At 46.4% G+C, this 16,237-nt stretch overlaps 1 protein-coding gene and 1 long non-coding RNA gene across 4 annotated transcripts in view; one reads left to right on the top strand and one right to left on the bottom strand.

The window, feature by feature from the left end:
• ITGA9 (integrin subunit alpha 9) overlaps positions 1–16,237 on the bottom strand; it is a 354,014-nt gene that overhangs the window by 312,453 nt on the left and 25,324 nt on the right. For all 3 annotated transcript variants that reach the window (XM_049099727.1, XM_025461318.2, XM_025461319.3), the window contains exons 4-5: positions 15,795–15,918; positions 3,249–3,316 (exon numbers count right to left, since the gene is read on the bottom strand). In XM_049099727.1, coding sequence (XP_048955684.1) covers positions 3,249–3,316; positions 15,795–15,918 — 192 coding nt within the window. The remainder of the gene's footprint in view (positions 1–3,248; positions 3,317–15,794; positions 15,919–16,237) is intronic.
• Positions 936–8,258, top strand: LOC112668770 (uncharacterized). Its single transcript, XR_003141865.2, has 5 exons — positions 936–1,164; positions 2,397–2,510; positions 6,358–6,444; positions 6,821–6,891; positions 7,767–8,258. It is a non-coding gene; the product is annotated as an uncharacterized LOC112668770 (long non-coding RNA).

Below are 16,237 nucleotides of genomic sequence, written 5' to 3'. Positions count from 1 at the left end.
CTACCAGAGAAGTGACAGCCACAGAAGTTAAAAAACCTAAATGTGCATACAGATGGAAGAAGAGTGTGAGCCTGGCATATGGCAGGATGGTATTTCAAATCAATGGGGAGGAGAAAATAATCACCTACACATTTAGGAAAATAATGGAGTTTGTTTCTACCATATAATGTTTGCGAAAAGAAACCCAAGATGTACTAAAGAGATAAATCTTTCTTTAAAAACTTATAAAAGTATACCTATACTATAAAACTATAAGAAAACCTACAAAACTATAAGAAAATATAGGTGGATATTTCGTATTCTTAGGAGAGGGATGACCTTTCTGAGAAGTCTAGAATCCAGAGAGAAAATGATTGATACATTTGACAAACATGAATGTGTGATGGCAGTACTATAAAGACACCATAAGCAAACTTGGACTGGTAAAAAAAAAATTACAATACATATAAGAGATGAGAGATTAGTGTTGAAACTATCTTACAAGTTTCTAAAAATCAGTTAATCAAAAAAAAAAGAAAAAAAATGGGGTGCCTGGGTGGCTCAGTTGGTTAAGTATCTGTCTTCAGCTCAGGTCATGATCCTGGGGTCCTGGGATTGGGCCCCATGTTGGGCTTGGAGCTCAGCAGGGAACCTGCTTCTACCTCTCCTCCCTGCTCATGCCCTCTCTTGCTACCTCTGTCTATCAAATAAATAAATAAATAAATATCTTTAAAAAAAAGAAAAAGAAAAAAAGAACAGAACAATGAACCAAGAACAAAAACAGCCAATTTCTAGAAAAATACAAATGGCTAACATTTGAAGAATACTAAACTACATTAATACTCAGATAAAGGGAGATTAAAGCAAAATGAGGTACCTTTTCATTATGACAAAAACAGATACTGGTGAGAGACTGTAGGATCAATGACACAACAATGTGGGGGGGGTGGCTGTTAGCTGGCAAACACTTCTGGAGTACAATTTTTCAGAATGTACCCAAATTCAAAGTTTGAATAGCTTTGGAGTCCTCTACCACATTTCTCTTCTGCAGAAGTGTGAACTTGTGCACAAAAATACCATGTGGGGGGACCTCCAGCCCAATGCTGCCAGTGAATCTGGTATGTTCCAGCATAAGTCCCAACTGTCTGAGGCTGGAGGCAAAGAGACCAGGAGGCCAGATAACAGGTAAGGCAGGAAAGGTAGGAAGACCTGGGCAACCATGTAGAGGAGTCTGGATCTTATTGTAAGTATGAGGGGGATACAAAAGGTTCTGGGCAAAGGAGCACCACAATATTTTTCTCATTTCTAGGAGGTAGTTGTGGCAGTTGCATGGGAAGAGGCTGCCTCAAGGCAGGGTGGGAGCAGGAAATTAGGAGGGTCCTGCAGTGGTGCCCTAGGTTTGCAGGTGGCAGCAGAGGTAGAGAGAAATGGAGGCCTCTGGGATAGGATTGGGGAGCACAGGAAGTGGGATTCCCTGATGGTTTGGATGCAGGAGAGGAAATAAGAGAGGAATCTTGTTCTTTTGGGCCTGAGCAGTGAGGACGATGGGTGGCACCATCCACCAGGCCTCCCATGGAATTCTGTGTAGATGGTCATAAGGATCTTACAAAAGTGACATCGAATGGATATAGTAAGAATTAGAGGGTGCAGACTGCAGGAACAGGAAGAAGCATCTCGTATTTATTGGTCTGAGAGTGAAAGACAGCATTTCTGACTTTTCTACCCTTTCCATGTTGCTTTGTGAATTCAATGCTGCATTGCTATTTTCTGAATTTAAATAGCAGTAACAGAAGTCAAGGTGGGCAGCTTTGCTTCAGATCAGAAAGCTCTGGACACCGGTGGGTGTCCCCTCCCGCAGCTCTCTGCTATCCTGGAGCAAGAGGAAGAGAGAGAATGTCAGAAAGCCAGGCCCATGAGCCAAGACACAGAGTTTGGATTTTAATCTACCATGTGATGGGAAGCCACAGAGCAGAATGATAGGGTTTGATTTTGAAAGATTCCTCAGGCTGGTGTGCAGAAAACACAGGGTGGGGGTGGAGAACAGATGCACATGGAGGTGACAGGAATGTTCTCAAGCTAGAGAGGCTGTGGTTGCACAACACTGTGAATGTACTAAATATCACTGGATTGTTTGCTTCCAAATGGTCAAAATGGTCAATTTCATGTTATGTGTATTTTATTACAAAAGCAAACACACACACACACACACACACACACACACACACAAAATGAAACAAAACGAAACAAATGCAGGGAGATCAGTTCGAGACCAGAATATATATCTCCAGGCGATGACAATGGCTTTTCCAGAAGGATGATGGTGGTGGGGAATTAAAGCTGTCACATTTGGGATATGCTTAGGAGGTTAAAATAATAGGATTGCAGGTGAATCAGAAATAAAAAGTACTTTTTTGAAGGGCCTGAGCAACTACATGGATGCCAAAGCCACTTATGGGACCTGACATGGAGCTTTGTACACAGAAGGCAACTTGAGAAATCAGGGGTTGATGTGAAGAGTGAACTCACAGTAGGTAAGCATCACTTAAGAACAGTCCCTAACGTTGTACCACCAACCAAAGATCGTGGTATGACTGCACAGGTACAGAAGTATTCAAGTCCACAGTCCTTTGGAATGTGGGGAAGGGGCTGGCTGAGTTATGTATAAAACCATAACATTTCTCCACCTAGGAAGGAAGGATGGTAGGAGGTGATGCTTAACATATCCTCCTCACTGCCAGCAATGAGACACAAAGGTGACTGAGCACCCTCTCGCCTGCACCCTCTTGAATCAGTTCCTTCCATGGGTCTCAGGGTCAAGAAGACTCTTTAGAGAAACTGTCCAAAGAGGTGCATCCTCCAAATGAGCCCACCAATGGGGCCTCTGGCCAGCAGGTGCCCACCAATGTCAATAACCTTCCCTGGAGAGACAGAACATGAAGACTCCTAGCTCTGGGAGACGAACTAGGGGTGGTGGAAGGGGAGGAGGGCGGGGGGTGGGGGTGAGTGGGTGACGGGCACTGAGGGGGGCACTTGACGGGATGAGCACTGGGCTCATCCTCATTCTGTATGTTGGCAAATTGAACACCAATAAAAAATAAATTTATCATTAAAAAAAAAACCTTCCCTGGATATCACATCCGGGGATCAGAACCCCCCCCCACAGCTCAAGTATGCGGGGGCATCAGCAGGCCCAGCTCAAGAGGCTACCGAGACCACCGCCAGGCAACGAAAGGCAGCAAGGGAGCAAAGGCCCGAGGGCCGACACCCACCTCCGTGAAGAAGCCCGCTATCCCGGCCTGGCAGGAGCCGTGTTCCTCGCCGTACTTCTTCTTATACTCTGGAGGGCAGGGAAGGGGAGAAGCAAACCACAGCCTCGTCAGTGTGGGCCGGCGTGGGCGGCAGCCGCGAGCGCGGGGGGCCGGGGCCGGGGCTGGGCCCAGGGACACCTTCCAGGCCGGGGCGCGGAAGGCGAGTCTCGGGAACCCACCGGACCTCAAAAATCCAGGCTCCGGTGCCACCGGGCCGTGAGGCTGCCAAGGGCCCCGGCCGACTTCCTCCACACACGTGGCGAAAGGGGAGCGGCAGCCGTGGTCATTAAGTGGGAGGCTGGTGACGATTATTTCATTTACTTCAGAAACGATGGAGAGCCCCAGTAGGAAAAGGAGCCGAAACCATGACCCAGAAAGGGCTTGGTGTGGCCACCCCTGTGTGCAGCGTCCTGGGAGATAACCACGCCTCCCAACACCACACTGCACAGGGCTGGAGGCAAGAGGGTTTCTGCCATCGGACCAGAAAGCAGCCAGAGGAGCCGGGGGCCACGGGGAGATGGGCCCCCACCGCTCCTGCTCCTGGACTGGGTTACACTATCCCCCACGGTGCACGCAACATGCTAACGCCTCCACCTTCCGTAAACGGGGCAATCTCTCCAGGTCAAGATAGACACAAATGGTTACGTTCATGTCCTCACAGTTCCCAACACTCTGACCCGACGAAGGAGCATTCGGTGTCACTGTTTTATTTCTAAGTTGGAAGGAAGAATGATTAGCTACATCCACGCATGCCATGTCATCAATCCCTTTTCCCTGGGAACCCATACTGCTATCCGTTAATAGGTAAAACCGTGAGGCTCAGAGAGGTTAGGTCAATCACCCAACGTCACACAGCTAGTAAATGGCAAAGCCTACATTCACCTTAGTTCACCCCTACGGCCTATCAAAGGATCTACGGAGAGAGTGATCACACAAACCCAAGGACGTGACCGGCCAGCTGAAACAATTACATGGGTAAAGACATAGAGACCGAGGGACGTGCAGTCAGATGACTCAAATTAATTGTATTGCCAGACACGGGCTCGTGGCGGTCCCTCAGCACCTGCAGGCCCCGGGCGACCCAACAAAATAACCCAGTGATCCCCCCATGTCACCTCTGGGCTCTTGGCAAGTGTCTGGTACCATTAAAGGCAATATACTTAATTTTGAAACAAAATAAATAATATGAAGGAACAATGAAGCTGTGATTGCAACACAATGCCACTTCCTGCAGCCCCGAGCTTCTCTAGAGGGCCCTAGGGAAATATACAGAGTAATTCAGTTTCTAACAACACTCACCACAAAGCCTGGTAACATTTTCCAGTAAGTGGCCATTAACCGACTGCTAAATTACAACGGAATGTCAATTGAGTTACTCCTCTTCCCTGCAAGGGCTAAATCAGTTCCTCCCGCCTTGTCCTGTTATTACAAGAAGAACTCAGGCCTTGCCAGAAAGCAACCTAGGGACGATGGAACTCGCCTGTTCTCTGCAAAATCTTGCACCCGGGCTGGGAGTGGGGCTTGTGCAAAGTCATAAAGAGATCGTGCATCAAACTGTCTGATAGCAAGAAATAATAAAAATTAATAATAAACCTACATCAAATAGCATAATGGCAAGAAGGATCAAAATGTCCCAAACTGAACAAACAGTTATATTAAATTTGGAAGGTCTGGCAAAAAAGCATATCCACCCCCACTGACTTGAGAGGTTAAATACTCAACTGTAACTCTCAAGCAAATGAAACAAAGAAAATTCAGACCCCACCAGCTGAAGGAAGCTACAGTGCAGGACACACCAGTGTAGGCCTCATAAATTTATGACATGAATAAGAATTCTGTAGGAATCTCTCATGTTTTAAAGGAAACAGTCTCAAGGTCTCCTTTGTCATGGGGACTCCAAAAATAGTAGATATAAAACTTGTCTTTCTCTACCCCATCCCTGGACTGTGCTGGCCAGCTCTACGCCAGAAGCAGGAGCCAGGACTTCTAAGGGGGGCACAGCCATATTGGAATCTAGGAGTACCCCACTCCTGGCCCCGTGAGAAAGTCCTGCAAGGTAAAGCCCTACCACCAGCACCCCTGCCCTTAGCCAGCATCAAGGTACCGTTAGAAGCCAGCCCCAGTGTCCCTGAGCTGGGACCACCTCATCAGAGGTCCGAGGGCCAGGGACACAGAACAAAGGCATCGTCCCACTGGCTTTGACTTTCTGAGATTCTAGGGCCTATACCCACCTTCTCAGAGTGCTCTAGACAAAGAATCAAATCCAACCACGTGGGGCTCCAGACTAGTACCCGTAACTCTGACCTCCCAGAAACTTCTGTAACTCTTGATTAACCACTTCAACTTGGAACAGGCTCCAGTCCTAATACTTCCAACCCCACTCCATCCCACTACACATGCTTTGCGGTGAGGGGAGGCAGTAGTAGCAACTCTAGTCTGGGAAGGCTCAACTGGTGTGACTGGGTTAGACCCTTTCCTATCTGAGCCATTCACAGCCTTCCAGAAGTCCTCTTCAGCTTCTCTGTCTGAGTGACCTTGCAGGTAAATGTAAATGATACCCTCTCCCCGTCACAAAAAGTGTTTGTCCCTCACGGTTTATTCAACAGCAAGATGAATCATTTATTTCATTGTCCCCAACACCAGCCTCGTGTCAGTGACTGGGATGTGCTGGTGCTGGAGCGGTAAGGGAGGGTGTGCACACATGTGGCTCTGTGCATAGACCCAAGGCCTGGGCGGCAATGTAAGAAGATTGGGTACATTCCTCCGGCCACTAAGCACCCGGGTTCTCCAACTTCCCTTCCCTTGGACCATTGCGCCCTGTGCTCTGCTTGCCCTACCTTCTGTCTTCCGATCAGTCAGGCTCCCTTACCTTCACCCCCAGCCTTGCTGGGAAGGGAGTCCTGGGTACCAGGAATTCTGAGTTCTCTACCCAGAGCCATCATGAACCCCAGAGGCCTAAGGATGGTGGCAGTTGCGATTGGAGTAGGGCAGGGCCCCACAGGATTGATGTTTCTGGGCTTTCCAAACTTAGGTTGGCTGATTCTACCTTGGGCAATCCCATCTCCCCTAGGGCCTCAGGAGGAACAGGACAGAACACGCAGATCCAGTTCCTGAGAAGGCAGGAAACCCTCTATACCATAGAGCTTTGAAAGGGGAGGTAGGTATGGAGATAAGAAGCTGCCCCATCCGGGGTCCTCAAGGAACCCCCCAGGTCACAATCCCTCCTCCACTGAGAAGTCCAGGCCGTGCAGGCTGCAAGGATGGGGTGGGACTTCCCCCAAGCTCTGGGGTTCCCAGAACTTGTCCCGCACACACACAGGCTGCGGCCCTGCCGTGGGCAGCTCCTGGACACGTCCACGCATTGTCCAGCTGCCCCCAGGATGTGGCCAGGTGGAGAGCTACAAGCTGGTTCCCTCCCTCACTGCGTGGGACACAACATTTATCCACCTTGAAGCAGCAAAGGGGGGATCAGGGTTGTCATGACAGCAGCCTATTGTCCTTCCATAACAAACCTAACACTGTTAAATCCACAGGAACCGAATCTTGGAAGAAAGATGTGGTTGAGCGAGGAGACCTGGAAATCACCTGGAAGAGGCAGAAACAGGTTGGAGCAAAGCCCTTTCTCTCTGCTGTGGGCGGGTCTGAATTACTTGGCCTGTGTTCCACACGATCCATTAAGTTGTATGGCTCCTCTGCTCTAAAAATGGTAGTATTTTCCTTGGTTTAGCTGCTGGTTTTACTAAACCCTGTCTAAACAGAAGGCAATTCAGAAAGGGAAAAAATGCTAGTTTCCAAATGTTCACAACCCACAACTCAATACACAGAGCTTACACTAATGAATTTTAATTCATTCAAGAATTAAATGGGGTGGGGTCACTTCCTGCACTCTTCCAGAAATGCTGGTGGGATAAAATCAACCCGTGGAAAGATCAAGATTTACAGACAGTGTAACATATTATTCCTACTAATCTCTCTTCCCATTTGAGAAAGTTTCCTATTTCAAAGAGAGTCTTTTTAATGCATCAATTTTAAAATTGTTTTTTTCCATAGCTCCTGAACTTAGCCATGAAATGGGAGGAGGGCAGCTTTCTAGTCCTAAATTATTCCTGAATTTTTGCTCAATTTCTGAGTGAACATCAAATAATTGGTCATTAAACAATTTAGAGGACAATGAACTTGGGCAGACAGATCTCTACTAGTAACTGGGGCATTTCAACATATAAAACTGAAAAGACAAAACTGCCTGCAGTTGTGCGGCACCACAGTCTAAATGGAAAAAAAAAATGTAAATGACCTAAATAGCTAGGTTAGAGAGCAAGGGAAAACATTTTCTCAAAATAATGGACAATTAAGCTATGGCGGGCATTAAAGGTAAACTACATAAAGCCAGCAGCTTCCAATTATGTGAAAGCAGCTTTCAGAGGGGACAAGATCTTGTGAGCACATCTATCACCTGAACCTCATCTCTTTCTTTTACAGATGAAGCCACCATGGCTCAGAGAGAGCAAGCAGCTTATTTAAGCCCACACAGCAAATTAGCCTGAGGCAGGAGTAAAGGGCAGGCTTGCTGACTGCCAATCTGCTTCAGAGACACCATCATGCTTCACAGAGCACACACGCTCTGTGGTGATAACATTCTTAGCCCTAGGAAAAAATGTTTTCCATCTGTGGATGAGTGGATATACAAAATGTGGTATACACATGAATCCCGTGGAGTATTGTCTTAATATTAAGTCTTAATGAGGAAACTCTAACACATGCTACAATATGGATGAGCCTTGAGGACATCAGGTTAAGTGAAATAAGCCAGTCACAAAAAGAGACTGCATAATTCCACTTATATGAGGTCTCTGAAGAAGTCAAACTCATTGAGACAAAGCAGGATGGCAGTTGCTAGGGCCTGGGGCTGGTGGAGGGGACCATGTTTCATGAGGACGGAGTATCAGTTTGGGATGATGATAAAGTTCTAGGGATGGGTGGTGGTGGCTGCACACTAGTGAATGTATGTACAGCACACTTTGAAATGGTTAAAATTGTAAATCTTATGTTATATATTTTTTTATAAAAAACGTTTTAAAAATCTGTAATGTTTTGTGATCTTTAAATAGTACCAATTTTGCCAGCTCCCTACTTCAGAAACAGAAACAAGCAACTTACAGGCACAATACAGTATACCTACATTCAACGTACTATGTGTTACAGACTAAATGTGCGTGTCACCCCAAAATTCCTAAGTTAAAGCCATACTCCCTGGTATCAGGCAGTGGGGATTAGCATTAGATGAGGCCACAGGGGCAGAGCCCTCATAAATGGGATTAGTACCCTCTTGGGAGTCTAGAGAGCCTGCCTCTCTCTGCTCTCCACCACGTGAGGACAGAGAAAAGGGCCCTCTTCAGACGTTGAATAGGTCAGGGCCTTGATCTTGGACTTCCTAGCCTCCAGAACAGTGAGAAATAAATGTTTGTTGTTTAGGTTGCTGTTACAGCAGCCTGAAATGCCCAAGACACTGTACACTGTATGTTATCTTTCATCCCTCCAAAAACAGTGACTCTGAACATAGAGGCACATCTCAGTGACAGTCTCAGCTCAGAGCTGAGTAGACTTCACATGATGCGATGCCCGGTGGCTCAGTCAGTTAAGCATCTGCCTTCAGCTCAGGTCATGATCCTGGGGTCCTAGGATCGAGTCCTGCATCAGGTTCCCTGCTCAGTGGGGAGTCTGCTTCTCCCTCTCCCTCTCCTCTGCTCTCCCTCTATCAAATAAATAAACAAAATCTTAAAAAAAGAAAAAAAAAAGAAAAAAAGAATTCACATGATGACCAAAACTAACACTCATAGAATAACTACAAGTTAAAGAAACACCTAGGACATAGAGCAGATAGTCCTACCAGTAAAATGTTATCAGGCTGAGGAACCCCATCTCCCTTGCATCTGCTAGAACTTGTCTATATTTTGTGCCTACAACTGCAAGACTGCAATACAGCTTGAGGAGCCTCTAGTACAGTGTCCTAAAAATTCAGAATAAAATTTTGACATAATAGGAGATTTTGCTCAGTGAGGGGCCACAGCATCCCAGTAATCACAAAAACCAACATCCGAACCGAACAGGTGGTACAAAGAAACCTGCTCTGAATTTCAATGCCAACAATCCTTTTGCTCCTTGATAAGCCTGTGACCTTCACCAACCTCGCCAAGTCTGTTTTCTCATCTGTACAATAAAGTTAAGAATTCTTACTCCCTAAATGGGGTCGTTACTCATAAATGTTAAGTGCCCTAGCACAATCCCTAGCACCCGGTCAGTAAATCTGAATCTGTCAGTTTCTCTGAGAGGAATAAAACCCAAGGAATAAAAACCTGTCATACAGATTAGCAATTTTAGGAGATGAGATTAATAAAATTTAGACATCTGTAAGGATAATACAGATGTATATAGATATATAGATGATATAGTTTAAGTAATCAATAATTCCATACAATGTATGGAAACATGTTTGAAGTACAGACTATATTTGTGCCCATGATAAAAATTCTTGGCACCAAAATTAAAACTTGATGGGGTTCCCTGAACTCCAAGAGCCACTGCCAGAGACTTGGTTACCTCCTCTAGCCCTGGTTCTTCCCTCCAGCTACCCTCCCTCCCTCTCCCAGCCTCAGGGTCCCTTCTCCACATTAACTGGCTATAATACAGAACTACATCTGTTTTTAAATTTGCTGTATTTACTTAAATGAGATAATGTTTATGAAAGCTCTTTAGAAACCATAAAATCCTATGTAAATGTAAAGTTCTTTATTTAATAAAAATTTATGGGGCTTGTTCTTAAATTTTTAAATGGATCAACTCAGCTTCTTACGGGTCTCTCCAAAACAAAACAGAAACACAACAAAACAAGACAAAACCTCAAATCCTTTTCATTTGCAAATGGCTCTTGATTGATTTTTATTCCCTGTGGAACTCCAGCACTTCACACTAGACAGGGGGGAAATAACTTCACATGTGAATGGGTGATCTATTTTCTTTTCTAGAAATGAACCCTGTCTTGAGAGATGCAAAAGCAACTAGGAATAAAAGGCCAGTCACCCTCAGATAATAAAGAAAATGGCACAGAAGTCTTTTGAATCAATGGAACAATTTTAAAGCACAGTGAAATTTGATAAATTCCGACCCCAACAATTCCCAGCTTGAGAATGTTTAAACATGGCATGGATTAAACTTTAGATCATCTACAAAAAGGAGAGAGGAGAGCTTACCAGCAAATAAATTGTGCAAATAGGATCTTTAAAGATATTTATGAAATTGTCATCTTTTCATGGAATCTTTTTTTTCCATGGATCTTAAAATCATTTTTGTAATACCCAATTTTCTACCCTTCATTACCTATTCATTTTTTTTTTCATTACCTATTCATTAAAGCAAGATCTGCTAGTAACCTTCTCTGAAGGTTTAAGGATAGCATTAAGGCACTCAAGTTAGCTAAAAAATTCATACTCGTCGAGTGTTCACTCTGAGCTAAGCACCTTATATACCTCAAATACCTCTTCAGTGGCTAATCTCCCCATTTTATAGATGAAAGAACCGAGTCTCAGAGGGATTACTCAAAATCACCCAGACGTCGTAGGTTCAATCACAGTAACAAGTGAGTGGTAAAGCAAGATTCTGAAACTGGGCCTAACATACAACAGTGCTCTAATTGTGCTTCTTTATCAGCATTGCTCCCCAATTTTTCCATATTAGTGAGGCTCTTTTGTCACAATAAAAAAATGACTTGAGGGGGGCCTGGATGGCTCAGTCAGTTGGGTGTCCAGCTCTTGGTTTTGGCTCAGGTCATGATCACATGGGTCATGAGATGGAGCCCTTAGTGGGGCTCCGTGTTCAGCAGGGAGTCTGCTTGAAGACTCTCTTCCTCTGTCCCTTCCCCGGCTCACATGTATGCTCAAATAAATAAATAAATAAATGAATAAATAAATAAATAAATATGACTTGTTTACAGCCCTCCTCCTGCCAAGCTCTGGCTTCTTGTCTCAGTAAGCTCAAGGGCAAAGGATGAGAGAAATCTCCATGCCTGCCATTAACAATGCATGAACTTCACTTCGAGGAGCCTAAACTATGACTTGGTCAATAGCAACAGGTTTCATAGCACTTGCTCTTCAGTTTACAAATAGTTTCCCCCATGTCATCCCATTGAATTTCTTGTTTTCTCACACACTCAGATAAAACCAAACACCATATGGTAGTAATGATGCTGTTTTCATATCAAACATAAACTAAACGGCTGACTTAATGGTATGCTCCATTGGTTTATTTTACTTTGTGTTCTAAATTCATTTTTGTTTCCCATTCCCTCTACATTTCCTGGTTCCAAACAGGATATTCTGATAGCATTTCCCACCCAACCAGAAACAGGAAGCACCTGAAAAGTCATGAGAAAAATGTCTTTGTGCCAAAGACTGATGGTTTAAGAATTCAAAAGTTTGAGACTGTCTGGACAGGGGCCTACAGACTTCGAGGCTTTCGTCTATTAAACAGACCTGGCAACATTCTGAAGAGAGCACAGGTGACCCTCCAAGAACTCTCAATAAGGCCACAGTGAGAGAACAATGCATGGTTTTTCTGAGCACTTCTGAATTTTCTCCGGAGCCCTTGATGGTAATCCTTAGAGGTCATGCAATGGAGGCCCAGCCACAGGCCTGGGGCCATAGAGACAGATGTGCAAAAGGGCAGGACTCAACCAAACCTTCCACACCCCTCAGTGGTCCTTCAGCTATTCCACAGCATGCACATTCAGAGGAGGCAGGGCCCCTCCCTTCCCAGCACCCACCACCATGACCAACGATGGATTCCCACCATTCCTCTCTTCCGGAAGCCCTGCTTGGCTGCAGACTCTAAGTGGGCATCCATTTCTCCAGCTGGAAAATGAAATAAGCTGTCTTAATGCCACTTAGACCTTGGATGTAGGTTGGGCCCTTGGGGAGAGGTGCCCTGCAGGACACACTGGCATGAAATTCTCTCCCCACATAGCTCTCCCACTTGTGAAAGATCATGTTTCCCCTGTTTTCCCCTGTACATGGAGAACTTCTTCACACCTGGAACTGTGTGTCACTTGGGTTTTATCTATCAGGCACTTAAGATTATGTGGGCTCTATCCCTAGCAGACAAATTAGTCACCCCACAGTGATTAACAAACATTTGCCTAGCATACAGTACATTAGCACAGAATATGGAATATCAAAATATTCATGTTTACCACACATGCACACACACGCATGCGCACATGCACATGTTGGGCACTATTCTAAGAACTAACAAGTTTTAACTCACTCCACCTTTTTCACAGACCCCTGAGGTAGCTTAGGGGAAAGCCAGGACTTGAAGTCTGGCATGCTGGGTCCAGAGTCTATGCTCTTAGCTACCATGCTACTTTGCCTCTCCATTGTATGACATATGAATAACAGAAAGGAAACAAAAACTTGGCCTTGAAAAGCCACACCACATCCCTAGACCTCAATAAAGATAGGCTCATTAAGATGATATCCAAAAGGTCCTGTTGAATTCTGAAGTACTTCTATTGTACTGTACTTGCTGTAATGTGATCCCTCACTTGGAACATAGAGTTTGAGTCACCGAGTTTTTCCACATTAAGAGAAAATATAGTTGCCTGAAGACCCAAAGTAGTCCACAAAACTGGGAGGTGGACATCCCCAAAATTAACAGGGCACAGGCAAGGCTCCTCTAACTATGGCCGGCAACATGCATGTTGCCAAGCCAGTCTTCTAGAGAAATCTGAGTGTCTGCCACCCCTTGCCTCCTACAGAAAGAAAAACCACAGAAACATTCTCCTCAGTGCCACATTGTTCTAGGGGCTGCTCTTATACTCCATCACTCCCTTTCCCAGTGAATGAGTTAACATACAGAAGTACATGTGAGCCCATGGAGGAAAACGATTGGGCAGGGGCACCGCCATTTTGCTAATTTGTTTGCTGGCTCTGTCTGGCCATCATTAAGTCAAGGAACAGTCAAAGAGCAATCCTGGCAGCCTGGGTTGATGGTACATCCACTGTTGTGTAAGGAATCTGGGATCATGAGACGAGCTCGATGTCAGCTATTACTGCATAACAACCATGAAATGTCTATGACAAATAACAAATATTCATTTCCCACTACTCCTCCCACAGATCAGCCGGGCTTTGGCTGATCTAGTTGGACTCAGTCAGCAGGTTCAGTTCAGGTCTGTTCCACACGTAGCTCTTCTGGGACCAGTGAGCCACAGGGGGCACGTTCCGTGGTGAGGGTCCCAAGCACCCAGAGGGGGAAGAAATACATGACACCTCTTAAGGCCCAGGCTGAGAGTTCACATGCACTTGTGAACGAGGGACATGTGGAGCAGACCTGAACTGACCTGTCATCTGGCCCAGCTATGGCCCTCATCGGCTCACACGGGCTTCCACCTTCCTGCCAAGCATCAGGGGCCCCCAGCACCATCACCATTTCCAGGATGCAGCCTGGTGGCCAGAATGTGCATCTTTCCATGGGGGTGGGGGGCTTTCCCTGCCTCCCCCCCACAGGACATAACAGTAGAAAGACTCCAGCCCCTACACACCACAGGTGGTTAATCCCAAGGTGTGTTCTATGCTGGCCCCAGGGCTCCCCAGAGACTGTGCCCAGCTGCCCAGGATAGGAACCTGTAGGTAACATCCCTTATAGGCTGCCTTCCCTTCCCTCTCTCGCTTCCCATGCCCTGACTGGGGTCTTCTGAGATGACCTCCAGAAAACTACCCATATTCAAACTCAAGTGAAGGGAGTTATAAAGATTAAATGACAGATGGTGTAAAGTCCCCAAGCCAACACTGGCCCAGCACTGATCTCACAGCCACTTACCAACACATTAGTTTCAAGTGTGAGCCATGGGGGCTATGGGCTCTAGCAACCTCTTCAGAGGTCTGTCCTTTTGCGTTCTGATACTTACAGTGGCACACAGAAGAGTCAGTGGGCACAGCAACATGTCCCCATTTCACAACACGTCTTCTGGGAAAAAAACCAACCTCCTGGGCTATTGCATAACTAGTTTGGATTCAATATCCCTGGATTGATCCCCTCACCTCCCCCAGGCCAGCAGGCTACCCGAAGACTTATTTCAGGGGCTTCCCCTTTTCTTCCGTGGGGGTAGGGCAAGTGAGGAGTAAGCTGGGGTGGTCAGAACACAGTCTTGACCCCTTATGGATGCATTTATACTACCTGTGCCTCTCCGTTAACTGACTACATCACATCCATTTTTCACATGGAGGTTTTTGTCTGCCTGGGGTAACAGAGAGACGAACAGGGCCAGAGTTCCATTTCCCCCATGGTCCCACCACAGCTCACCCATTGCTGACACAGAAGGAAAGCATAAGCCTCGCCCCCACGGAAGGACAGGGTTCATGCCTCCTGCTGGGCCACTGCCAGTTCTTCTGTGAGGCCGTTGCAAAGAACACCTGCTCAGGACACCCAAGTCCCTTTCAGGGCCCTGAACGGTCCTCTGGGGACTGGACAGAAAAATGCATGTGTCCAGACAGCATTTCTCAGAAACCTCTTTGGTGGCCACAAAATTTGAAACCTGGGAAACCCCAGGGAGGCCCAGAGGAAATGTGGACACAGGCTAGTGGAGACTTCAGTCCAAGCAAATAAATTAGAGGGGGAACTAAAATACTAACAGCATAGCTCTCAGAGGGAACAAGTGCTAGCTCACTCAGAATTAGGCAGAGAAAACCTGAGTGTACAATTTATAAGACTGATGAAAAGGATAGCATTTCCTGAATCCTTAAAGCTCAAGTTCAACCAAACTAAATAATGATCAGCTCAAAAAAATTAATTAAAAAAATATAATAATAATCAGCTCAGTTTGGAGGTTTTAAGCAGGAATCCTGAGAAAATACATTTCTTTCCAAGATCCCAAGCGCCCCTTGGTAAAGAGGTCTTCAAACTTACATGAGAGCATGTGGACCAGATGGGAAGGAAAATCAGCCTTGAGGTATCACGGAATTATTGAATCTGGGTTTCCTTTTCCTGCTGCCTCAGGACATTTGTCCACAGAGCTGCCTTGGGAGCCTTGGGACCATCTGGGGAGCTGGGACTGTGGAGACCATCTGAGCCAACCTCTGGGTTTTCAGGAGAGGACATCAAAGTCCAGAGAGAAAAAGTAGGTTTCCCAGGGCTACAGAGCATGTGGCAGTGCCAGAAAACCAAGTTCTGCTTAATCACTTGGCTGAGGCTTAGTGAATTTTGCTGAGACTTCATATAGCTCGGTAAGCACCCTGGGCTCTGGACAGAGATGGGGAGGGCTGGGGCTGGGCAGGGTCTGAAACCATGGTCCTCTGCTCATCCCCATTCCCTGGGCAGGCCCGTGGGTGCCAAGAGACAAACCAGGGATCCAGGGCTGCCCCCCCAGTTAGTTTGGAAAGCTGAGGGAAATGGAGATGATGGGAGTTGTTGGGGGTGCTGTGGCAGGGGCAGGGGGCAGGGATCAGCAGCGCTCACCTTCATAGCAAGGGATCAGCGTCCTGCCTTTAGCCTGGAGGTTGGACGGGATGATGTAACAGAAGCCATGGGGCAGGATGTGGTCTGTTTCATAGTAGATGTTCTTCCAGCGGTGGGCACAGGCCTAAAGGACAGAGACGAGGTCAGAGCAGGGAAGTCAGCCCCAGAAGGCGCCAAAGCAGAGCTCTGGCAGTGCCAGGTTCTTCTGTGTGAGGAGACAAACAGAGGGGCCAGAAAGCCATCCTCCCTCCTGCCCGGCCATGGTTTGGCACCAGGTAGTATCTGGGGCATCAGCAGCCTCTTTAAACAAGAACAAGCCCCTGGAAGGCTACTAGGAAGAGACAGGAAACATGTAAACTAACAAGGGTTATACCTGGAGCTGAGCCCTGGGAGGGAAAGACTGGGGTTATGGGATGGAGACTCTGTAGGTGGGAAGGACAGAG

Source organism: Canis lupus, chromosome 23, assembly GCF_003254725.2.
Source record: "Canis lupus dingo isolate Sandy chromosome 23, ASM325472v2, whole genome shotgun sequence".
Taxonomy (NCBI): Eukaryota; Metazoa; Chordata; class Mammalia; order Carnivora; family Canidae; genus Canis; species Canis lupus.
Note: the sequence above shows the minus strand (reverse complement) of the source record. Positions and strands in the feature narration are given on the sequence as shown.